General features: G+C 41.8%; 1 protein-coding gene across 4 annotated transcripts in view; it reads right to left on the bottom strand.

Annotated features, from left to right (window-relative positions):
• The window catches only part of RYK (receptor-like tyrosine kinase), a 64,726-nt gene extending 55,145 nt beyond the window's left edge, over window positions 1–9,581 (bottom strand). Inside the window, exons 1-3 of one of the 4 annotated variants that reach the window (XM_014537514.1) lie at window positions 9,462–9,544; window positions 7,848–7,878; window positions 6,706–6,812 (exon numbers count right to left, since the gene is read on the bottom strand). In XM_014537514.1, the coding sequence (XP_014393000.1) occupies window positions 6,706–6,812; window positions 7,848–7,878 (138 nt within the window). In that variant the 5' untranslated portion in view covers window positions 9,462–9,544. Of the gene's footprint in view, window positions 1–5,299; window positions 5,382–6,705; window positions 6,813–7,847; window positions 7,879–9,461 lie in introns of those variants that run through there. The other 3 variants (XM_014537515.1, XM_014537517.1, XM_014537516.1) reach the window with 3 other exon arrangements.
• Window positions 9,582–12,211: the final 2,630 nt, after the last annotated feature.

The following is a 12,211-nucleotide window of genomic DNA, read 5'->3' as shown; positions in this document are numbered from 1 at the left end:
TTAAAAAAAAAAAAAAGTCGTGTCCTCCGGTTTATCATTCAGTTTGTACAACACCTGACCCTCAGGGACTAGGCAGTAGGGGCAGCATTCTTTTAGAATCATTAGGTCCTTTCTGGACATCCCTTCCTCATGCAAAACCACCTACATTCTGAAGCTCGCAAGTTCTACTTATAACAGCTCTTCCTCATGCCATCAACATGAACAACAGACTCAGGTCTTTGCAGAGGCCTTGGCCCTTGGCTCACTCTATTTCCTGCCATCTTCCTGGTGGCTCCAATATTCAATATTCCTACCTACTAAAGAACTTGCTCCATAACCAAACAGTGCAAAAATCCCACTCTCTCAAAGATCCCATCACTACCTCTGATTCCTACATAACTAGGTCTTTGTCTCTACTCTAATTCAGCCAACATTTATGAAGCACATTTATAAGCAGGGGCTGTGCTCACAGCTGAGATGTAATAGCCAATTATTTCCCTCCTTCCCAGCCCAGCCAGGGACCTGGTTTCACTTTCCACATCAAAGAAGACAATGTTACTGACACTGTCATATCAACACCCTAGGTTCACTCCCTGCCCCCTTAGAGGGCAGTTCCAGCTCCTGATGCCCCTCACTCTACTCCTGCTACCCAGCACTGCCAGAGGCGATCACATCCCAGGGGAGAAGGGTGCTCTCACACAACGTTGACTCCAGGCCCAGGGTAGGCCCTTAATCCTGCTCAGCTATCCTTCCTCACCAACCCTCTCTCCCTAGCTTTCTCATTCCAAACCTCACAGGACCTCATGCTTCACCACCTGCTGCTCCACCTGCTTCCTCACTCAACAACGTTCTTTTCTCCTTTGGTGAGCACAGAGGAGCCCCCTTCCTGCCTTTCTTTTCAGCACGAGGAGGATCTGTTAGAACACCCATCCTTTGCACCCAGTCCCAAGGAAAGATCTATTCTCCTTTATCTGACAAATGACAAACCCTTCTATCTAGCACTCTAGGTTCCAGCCCATGGCGATCTCATATTACCAACCAGTCTTCTTCACTCTCCTCTATCTTCAATCCTCTCATGTGCCCAATTACCTACTACACCTATCTACCTAACAACCTTATAGCCCTCAAATGTAACAGATTCAAAGCCAAACTTATGTTTCCCCACACGTACTGTCTCCTTTACTGGAGGACTCAGTTATTATAAGCAGAGGCACAGCTAACCAGGGACCAGAACCCCTAGGGAAGCCGAGAACAGCACACGGGGTCAGGGCCATAACTGCAGTGCCCAGGACAGGAGTGGGGAGAAGGGCAAGAGGCAGGGAAGTGAGCTTGTGAGTGGAGCCGGGTAGAGTGCGGGGCACGAGGAGAGGTGGTGAAGGGGCTCAGTAACAGGCTTGAGAAGGACAACCCTGCTGCCAGAACTGCAGCCTGGCAGAGGAAGTCTGCAGGTGTGGAAGCCTGCCTTTTGCTGGCTCCCTTTTTGAGGGTCCCTCAAAACATGTGAGGCATTCATTAGGCAGTTCTCTTCTCCCCCTGGAATCTTTAAGATACAAAGTTTAAAACTGCAGTTTCAGGGGTCAGGGAAGAAACTGTCCATTGTTAAATCCCTTTTCTGTACTTTGGCGTGTACTGATCTATACAGAATCGCCAATAATCCTTTGAAGAAACTGATCTGTTCTACAGCTAACATTCATAATCTACGGCAACAAAGGAATTTTGAACAGCAGTTGTTTGTCAGAAAAGAAAGAATGAACCAAAAGACTTCAGAAAAGAAACCAGAGAAAATATAAATATTTGAGTAAGCTAAAAAATAAACATTTTTGGTAATCTTCCCTTACTTGGAAATGAATGGCAACTGCAAATAGGCAACCGATGAGTAAAGCCATTTCCTTCTGAAACATAGTACAGATTTAAAGTGAATACACTTGCCCACAGCCTAACAGACTTTTAATTTCTCTGAATTTCTCACAGAAGCCCTACTCTGCTGGGGACACTGCAGACTGCTCCCCGACACTGCTGTTGGAACTCTGGACGAGTTCCCTGCAGACCCTCCTGACAATGATGAAAATTTCCTGAAACCAGAGAACAGCTATGGGGTGGGCATGTGCAGGGAAGGTATTCTGCTACCCTTTCATATATTGTTGCATTTCAGCTATCTAAAATATAGACACTTAACAAATGCAGGGTGTTTTTTTTTCTGGACATAGGAGAATGTTCCGGAATACAGAAGAAACTAATTATTTGTTAAAACAACCCAGTAGCTTTTGCTTTTTTAAAAGTGTGTGGCCTTGTGAAAGAGAAGCAATATCAGAGTTCTCATCCCATCTGGAAGTGCAATTAGCCAATGGTATTTATCTACCACTCACTACGGCAATGTGACACATATCAAAAATAAGATACAGCTCCCGCCTCCGAGGAGACCACAGTCTGTTTGGCAAGACAAAACAGAGTTGTGTAAACACTGAAGAACAGCACTATGAGCAAAAGCTTTGATGTGTGAAAACGAATGTTAAAATTTCTACAATGTGAACTGACATACCCACGAGCCCAGAGATCTTTAGAAGCAAATATTGCATCTTCTGGCACAGTCTTAACAGGCAAGAACCAAGAGCTTCTGATCAAGTGTCAGAGCTTGGGAGCCATGGCCCTCCTTCTGAAAGCTCATGACTGCATCCCAGGGCCAACATGACCAGGTGAAGAACCTTCTCTATGTCACTCCTGCCTTCTTGCATGACTTTCCCATTTCAAGTCAACTCTACTTCCTGTTTCCTCCCAAATATGAGCTTAGTTTCCTCTTATAGTAACTGATCAATAAACCAAAGTACAACCACATAATAGTATCTGATACAGTCATCTAGAGGGGAAAAAGTTCAACTCGATAAGCAATGAGACACTTTACTGGGATACATTCGAAAATATGCAGTATATTACTTGTTCAAAAATGCACACACACATACACACCTTATCCATGCACAGAGCATCTCTAGAAGGGGAGGCTAGAATCAGGTAACAGTGGTTGCCACAGGGAAGGGGAGTAGGTGGCTGGATTGCTTGGGGTGGTACTAAGAAGGAGTAAGAGACTTATTTTTCACTATATCCCCCTTGTGCCTTTTGAATTTTGTACTATGAGCATATATTGAATATTCAAAAGATTAATTTTGAAAATAAAAACTTCAATTAACCAACTGTGCTAAAATCGCCAGAGATTATGACCTAAAACTGGAATTATGAGCTCCAATGGTGGTCAAAGCCTGAAACTAGATTCACACACACACATTTCTTAGTGTTTTTTTAATTATAAAATGTTTTATGATACAAGATGATTACTTTTCTCTAAATTCTTATACCTGTTACAGGTGAACTTGAGAAATTAGTTTAGCTATATAGTTAAGCTATGAAATCCATTCATTTATTCACATTTACAGCTTTATTCAGAGTAAAACACCTGAAAAAGCCCATGTGTGCAACTGGTGTCAAATGTACCCAGGCTATGTTTTCATGCTCCTAGAAACAGGAAATTCACAGCTCCTAAAGGAGCACACTGTAATTCTAAAAAGCTCTACTGTTCACAAGTTCTCTGTCTGATGAGCTGTGCCCTGTGGCTTTTACCCCCTGCATCTCTTCTGCAGTCAGTTAAGGTGCACCTATAACTAAGTACCAGGTGCCACACCAGGCACAGAGGACACAGAGAAACATGAAAGGGATTCCCACCTTGGGGTGCTGAGCATCGAGGAGGAACGCAGAAAAGAAATCACTACAACACTCTCAGAACATGATGAGGGCTGTGGGGGACACACTCTTAGAACATGAGGAGGGCTGTGGGGGACACACTCTTAGAACATGAGGAGGGCTGTGGGGGACACACTCTTAGAACATGAGGAGGGCTGTGGGGGACACACTCTTAGAACATGAGGAGGGCTGTGGGGGACACACTCTTAGAACATGAGGAGGGCTGTGGGGGACACACTCTTAGAACATGAGGAGGGCTGTGGGGGACACACTCTTAGAACATGAGGAGGGCTGTGGGGGACACACTCTTAGAACATGAGGAGGGCTGTGGGGGACACACTCTTAGAACATGAGGAGGGCTGTGGGGGACACACTCTTAGAACATGAGGAGGGCTGTGGGGGACACACTCTTAGAACATGAGGAGGGCTGTGGGGGACACACTCTTAGAACATGAGGAGGGCTGTGGGGGACACACTCTTAGAACATGAGGAGGGCTGTGGGGGACACACTCTTAGAACATGAGGAGGGCTGTGGGGGACACACTCTTAGAACATGAGGAGGGCTGTGGGGGACACACTCTTAGAACATGAGGAGGGCTGTGGGGGACACACTCTTAGAACATGAGGAGGGCTGTGGGGGACACACTCTTAGAACATGAGGAGGGCTGTGGGGGACACACTCTTAGAACATGAGGAGGGCTGTGGGGGACACACTCTTAGAACATGAGGAGGGCTGTGGGGGACACACTCTTAGAACATGAGGAGGGCTGTGGGGGACACACTCTTAGAACATGAGGAGGGCTGTGGGGGACACACTCTTAGAACATGAGGAGGGCTGTGGGGGACACACTCTTAGAACATGAGGAGGGCTGTGGGGGACACACTCTTAGAACATGAGGAGGGCTGTGGGGGACACACTCTTAGAACATGAGGAGGGCTGTGGGGGACACACTCTTAGAACATGAGGAGGGCTGTGGGGGACACACTCTTAGAACATGAGGAGGGCTGTGGGGGACACACTCTTAGAACATGAGGAGGGCTGTGGGGGACACACTCTTAGAACATGAGGAGGGCTGTGGGGGACACACTCTTAGAACATGAGGAGGGCTGTGGGGGACACACTCTTAGAACATGAGGAGGGCTGTGGGGGACACACTCTTAGAACATGAGGAGGGCTGTGGGGGACACACTCTTAGAACATGAGGAGGGCTGTGGGGGACACACTCTTAGAACATGAGGAGGGCTGTGGGGGACACACTCTTAGAACATGAGGAGGGCTGTGGGGGACACACTCTTAGAACATGAGGAGGGCTGTGGGGGACACACTCTTAGAACATGATAAGGGCTGTGGGGGACACACTCTCAGAACATGATGAGGGCTATGGGGGAGGAAAGAGCAACGTACTGTGGGGACAGAAAAGGGCACTGACACCGCCAAGGAGAGGTGATACCGAGTCTTATGGTTTTATGAGATAAGTGGGAGTTAATGAGATAAAGAATGAAGAAAGCACATTTCTAGCAGAGCCAATAGCAGCATGTAACAGAGCACAGGCCATTCAAGAAATTGCCAAACAGACAAAATGGCACTAACCAATTAGCTGGAGAGACACAGAAGAGAACGGCAGGGAGGAGATCGTGAAGGCTTCCTAACTGGATTCTGGTGGCAACCGAGAACCTGGAGCAGCTTTGTGCTGGGCGCACCAAAAGGCCACCCAGAGGCAAGACCATTTACAAGATCATTTGCATATGTAGGTAAGAAATAAATTAAGGTCCAAACTAAGGATGAGGCATGAGGTCCCGACATAGGGAGGAAATTAATTTAAGGTGTAATTATGAGAAAGAAGCAACTAGACTTGAAAGGTCTAAGAGGAGAAGTCTAGGATCCTGTCTGGCTTCTGGCCTAGCCATGTAACTAGATGGTGACACCCTCCAATAAGTCTTGGTACTTCTGCAGTACCAAGAATGTCCTACCAGCAACAGCAGCCCAAATGTGCACTAATGATAATATTTAATATCTGCCACAGAAGTAGTTTAGAAATTATGCTGTACACGACAATGTGAAGAAAATGGATGCACAATAGAGCTATGCAACATGTACCCCAGGCCAACACTGCTTCCCATTCAAACGTGTGTTCACCTGAGCTCCTTCTTCTATCTACGCTCCTCTACTCCAAGTTCCTCCCATGACAGGCTCCTAAAAACTCCTCATGCACCCTCTAACAGTGATGTCAGATCCCTGAAACTAATAGGAAATAAAATCATCAGTGTGTGTGTGTGTGTGTGTGTATGTGTGTATACACACACATATATATATTAATCTTTAATGTTGAAAGTATTAAATATGTCCCCCTCCTCCCCCCATTGTTTAATTTAGTTCAATTGTAACTGTGACATCCCACGTTATCTTTTTAGCTACAAGTCCCCCCATACACTTGCCCAGGAAATATTCTCATAATATATCAGCATTCTTTTTTCCTAAGTGGGCCCAGAAATAGTCCCCTTGCTCAAGGTTAGTAGAGTACCTAGAATAGAATCTCTACTACTTCATTAGATTTGTCTCTATTTTAAAAATCCATCTATTACTTGTTTTTATATTCACCAACATTAAAGGTAGGAAAGGTAACAAATGATTGATTACCTATCAGTTTTTTTGGAGAACACAGAAGCTTCTCTGCCTGAAAGCTATTCACAGAAACTGGATCTCAGAGTTGCAGGGAAACTTAAAATTCAAGACCCGTCACTCCACTAATGCTTGAATTCCTTCTACAACAGTTCTACACCGTGGCTGCCCAGTGCAGATCTGACTGCTTTCCGTGAGAGGGAACACACCACTCTCCGTGACAGCACTGGCTGGAAAGTGAAACCTATTTTTAGCAGATATGCAAAAACTAGTGGTTGAAAGTGTGGTAAGGAATGGGATTTTTTTATATACAATTTCAAATTCTCTCTCCACAATTACTTATCTATCACAAAGAAGAAAACAGCAGTGTGAAAAACCTGGTGAACTGGGTGATCAGAGTTAACAGCACCAGCGATGGAACAAGCTGGCAGTGTGTGCACTGTGAAGAACAGCACTTCTGTGGTGTTTACAGCCAGAGACGTTCCTGAATCGAATCAAGAGGAAACCTCAGACAACTCAAAATGAAGGACTTTCCACAAAATAACTGGCCTGTATGTCTCCAAAGCGTCAAGGTCAAGAAACACAAACAAAGGCCACGGATATATCCAGTTTAAGAGGGGCCTAAAGGGACATCAACCAATTGCATGCATGATCCTAAATCAGGTGAAAAAAAAAAGAGCTATAAAGATTTGGATAACTGACAAAATGTGAGTCCTGTGGTAAAATAATATTAGTGTATCAGTGTTGTTTCCTGACTTTGACCATGTTGTGTAAAGACTGTCCTTGTTCTTAGAAAATATACACTGATGTATTTAAGGTTAAAGGAATGTGATGCTTGCAATTCCCTTCCACATAGTCAAGGGGGGAAAGTGTGGTCACATGAGAGTGGGGAGAAAGAAAGATAGAATGAATGATAAAATAAGTAAAGGAACAAACCAGTAACAACTAGTGAATCTGGGTAAAGAATATATGAGAATTCTTTTTACTATACTTATAATTTTTCTTTATGTTTGAAATAATCAAAATTAAGTTTACCAGCCCCCTCCAAATAAGGTCACATAATCTTTATGCAAGAATACTGAAAAATGTGTAAGCCGGGTTTCCTTGAAGAATTCAGGTGCACACTCATTGAAACGGACATATTTCAGATTAAAATGTCTCAAGTGAACCTTTTCTGAATTATCAATACCACACCCAGGTTATTATGTACTAAATGTCCTTAATTATTTCACATGAATTTTTCTCTCTTCACCTCTGTTTCTGCATTTATCCACTCCTAAAAAAGAACCCCCATATTAGAATACCCCAAGGCAACAATGTTGGACAGCTGGGGTGCACAGGCAGTAAGGCATACATGTTTTACCCAGGATCCAACTAACAACTTTAACCACGACATTCCTGCAGCTATGTTTTAGTGCATGTATTTGTATGTGTGTACTGTTTCTATAAAGTATGCATGAGTATATATAAGAAGAATATATGCTTATTTTTATAATCATTTTTACCTATACTTACTCACTTTGTAAAGAATGTTCGTTCATTGGTACCATCTTGGGAGAGGGAAGGGAGAAATAATGTGGCATTGTAAATCAAAATTTTTTAAACATAAACATTTTTGACCTAATCATTTCTTAGTGATAATTTACTATTCAGAAATAATGCCACAAATGCACAAAAATTTCTGAACAAAGATGTTCTTAATGTGTACACATATATATACACATATACACACACACACATTTTTCCTGTTTCTATAGTCATCAATAACAAAGGTAGAAACAGCAACTACCAGTTGTTTTCATCATCCTGTTACCATGGATTCTGCCTGCCAAATGAAGTGAAGGAAACTATTTGTAGGAGTGAAAGGAAGCACTGTTTGAAATAGTAAAATGCTATTAAAAATCCATGTGTCAATGAGGCACTTAAATAACTATAAATCATACTTCCTTACAATATCATATTACAAAGCCACTAAAGAGAATGAGTTAAATCTATAAGTAGAGAAATGGAAAAATGCCAAGATATAGTATTAGGTAGGGGGAAAATACTGTACAACACATGTGTCATAAAATCCCCTTTTTGTTTAAAAAGAGGGGGAAAAAATGAGCCTTGAAGTATACCAAGCTATAAACAATTATTACTTCTGGGTACAGATCTACAAAGTTTTAAAAGTTCTTAAAACAATTCTATAATATTTGAATTTTCCCAAAAACCACTATTGCTTTACAAGTAGAAATAAAAATCTATATTAAAGTGGTCAAATTTAAAAGACTGTGCAAAAATACAGAACAGCCACCACTTTACAATACTTAAAAAAACACACACACACACTCCAGCCCAACTGGCGTGGCTCAGCGGCTGAGATTGGCCTATGAACCAGGAGGTCAGGGTTCGATTCCCAGTCAGGGTACATGTTCAGGTTTCGCCCTTCCTCTCTGAAATCAATAAAACATTTTTAAAAAGCACACTCTGACAATAGGTATTCTTATTTGTTTTTTAATAGCAAAATTATATTTATTTCCCAAATAAAATCCTACTCAGAAGCCTATTACAAAGCTGAACCAAGGAGGTGGGCTCCACACTGAGCCTCTCACTCTTTGACTTTTGAGAAAACTTGTATTCAAGGAGTCTGGGAAATGTGAAGAATTCAGCAAACCAAGCAAGATGTGCCTTAGGGTTAAGGGAGCTTAACCACAGCACACATGGGTGCCTGAATCAGCTGCACCTCACTTCCACCGTTTCTCCATAGATGGGAGGACTATATCCATTATATCAAACATGTCTAAAACCCCTATCTCACCAATTCCCCCACCCCCATTCATGTTGCTTCACCGTAACAGCATAGTCATTAGCAGGTGCAAATGCTCCTTCAAACTAGACCTTCATCCCTGCTTGAAAAGCCTGAAGGGATGTAAGTGTTCTGTCATAAGCTAGGCACATAAATGATGGCTACCACATTTTAAAAGACTGAAGGAAGCCTAGAGAATAGGCTAAAGATTTAAAATAAAAATCTGAAAGGACCCAGTACTGCTACAGCCCCCCACCCACTGACCCTTTGTGCAGATACAGCCCTTGCCTCAGCCCTGGGCCTAGGTGGGGCTCGCTTGGCATCTTTGGTTGACCACGCTCTTACCTTGGACTTTGCATGCCAAGTGAAGTGCAGGAAATTTGTCTCACTGGGTACTAACAGGTTAAAGGATAGAGCGTAGTGACTAACAAGGTCATTTCTCACATAATAAAGTTCTGCATCGAGACCTAGAAAAAAAATAAAGAAAAAATAATTAAACTCCTAAAAATACTCTCAAAATCATCAACCATCAGTATTTCAAGTACAAATAATAGAGTGAAAATAAAACTGATGTACACACACATCGCAAATGTCTCCCATTGTGCTGCCTTATGAAGCAGGAAGGACACCAGGCTCCACCAACACCCACAAAGATGAAGAAACGGGTTCCAAACAATTAAGTAGTTACCTGGCTAAACACAGGGTGCTGGAACCAGAACTCTGGTAACCAACACTCTTCCTTTTGGACACAGTGCTTCTCAGTAACGCCTACAAACACTAGCCCCTTCTCCCCCCAGAACTGATGGGGATTTAGGAAGAGAGTCAAATGGAAGGAAGAAAGGCACCTGGGTGAGAACACTGGTGTGAGCCAAGGCCTCAAGCCCCGCAGCCAGAGAGGACCTCGGCCTGCAGCCTGCTCCACAGGCATGACGCCTGGTGGCTCTGCAGCACGGACCACAGCACACTCACAACAGTTGTTGCACAAACATACATCCTCCCCCCTACCTGGACTATAAGGCGGAGCAAACCATGTTTCTCCTTGTATTCTCACACAGTTTCTGCACAAAGTAGATGCTCAACAAATACTTGTTAAACAACGAGTTAGTACTGCAGATAAAGGAGAAATAATCGGGACGCCTGAGAAATGCTGGGGAAGTCACTCAAATTTCACTCATTCCCACACCACCTTCTTAAGCAGGGCCACATCCAACTTCCAACACATACCACATTCTCCAATTTTGTCATACTCCTTCATCCTTCATGCATTTAATATTTTTCTTTAAAATTGATTAAATTTTTAAAACAAAAATTTTAAAGGCCTAAGTTCATCACTTTCTTGAATAAAAAGTCAGTAATAACTGTGAAAAAATACAAGGTAACTGCCAAAAATATCAATGAAAAAAATAAAATAATATTACTAAATTCTAGCTAAATACTAGTGTCGATCAAAGAAGTGAGCTTGAGCCCTTACAAAAAGGGGGTGGGGGAGTTAGCAAGTGTTTAAGAGAGGTAAAGAATCAAACAGAGACTTTTCCATGATAATCCAAAATAACTGAAAGAATAAAAGCAGGGAGTAACTTTCTCTCAGTTGATTTATTGTTGTTTAAAGTTGTGTTCAGGTGTCCCTCTAGTAATGCATGACCTATGTATTTCATGCATTGGAGGGGGAAAGATACAGGTAAACCAACTGAAATGTAAATTTCATATTTACTGAGCCTATTCATGGGTCTTACACCTCTAGTATGCAGAGGAGTCAAGATGGGGGTCTCACACCTCCTAAGAGAGGAGACATAGAAACAACTGCTGCAGGCACTGTTCCTATAAAATTAGTTTGTCTCATTTCTGAACTAAATCTAATATAATCATCAATTCGGAAATAAGATTTGAGGCGTCCACAGGGGAAAGCTGCTGCACTGGCTGGGTAGCACTGATTTATTCATCCTATAGAGCAGTGGTTCTCAACCTTCTGGTTCCTCATGTTGTGACCCAACCATAAAATTATTTTCGTTGCTACTTCATAACTGTAATGTTGCTACTGTTATGAATCGTAGTGTAAATATCTGATATGCAGGATGGTCTTAGGCAATCCCTGTGAAAGGGTCGTTCGACAGCCAAAGGGGTCGCGACCCACAGGTTGAGAACTGCTACTATAGAGGGTACCGAAGGCAATGGGAGAAGGTTAGAGATCTTCAGCAAAAGGCTCTGCCTGCTGGCAGGACAGGAAGTGCCAGCAAACATCTGGAGGGAGGATTGGAGGTGCTACAGAAAAGAGAGAAAAGGAGGAGAAAGAGGGTGATAAGATGGGAGAAAGGAGGAAAAACAACAAGAAAGCTGGGAACAAAGAAAACAGTGCAATCACAATAATTGCAAATAGCATAAATTGATAGGTTAAAAAAAAAGAAGAAAAGCAAAGAAGTAAATGAGGCACTATTAATAAACATGAGACAAACTAGAACTTAAGATGAAAGACTTTACATTAATAAATCCATTAATATCAAATTTATTAATAAGAAAATTGTCTTATTAATAAAAAACATAAGAAGATATAATAGTACAACTAACAAAAGAGTTTCAAATAGAGAAAGCAAAAACCGATAGAAAAAAAAAAATCAAGAAGAAACAGACAAATAAGTCCACAATAATAGTTGGAAACTAACAGGCTCTCAGAATACAACAGATCAAAACAGATAAAAATTTAGTGTGAATATATGATTTGAACAATACAATGTGGGATAAGAAACAAGGAGGGTTAATGAATTAGACCATACACATTAAAAATGATGGATTCTAACTAGAAATAACACAGGTTACCTTTTCTGATCAAATACCGTGATAAAGAAATTAACCGTAAGATAGAATAAAGCCAAAAGATGATTATTTGAAAAGGTCAATTAAATAGTTAAAACCTTTGCAAGACGGATTAAGAAAAAAAAGAGATAATACAAATTACCAATATTAGGAACAAAGAGGGAATATCATTACAAATCCTACAGATGTTAAAAATATAAAAAGATTATAAAGTTTATGACAATAAAGTCAATAACATATAAAATAGAAAAATCTTTGAAAAACAAAATTTACCAGAACTGACAAAG

Source organism: Myotis brandtii, unplaced genomic scaffold, assembly GCF_000412655.1.
Source record: "Myotis brandtii unplaced genomic scaffold, ASM41265v1 scaffold18, whole genome shotgun sequence".
NCBI lineage: Eukaryota > Metazoa > Chordata > Mammalia > Chiroptera > Vespertilionidae > Myotis > Myotis brandtii.
Note: the sequence above shows the minus strand (reverse complement) of the source record. Positions and strands in the feature narration are given on the sequence as shown.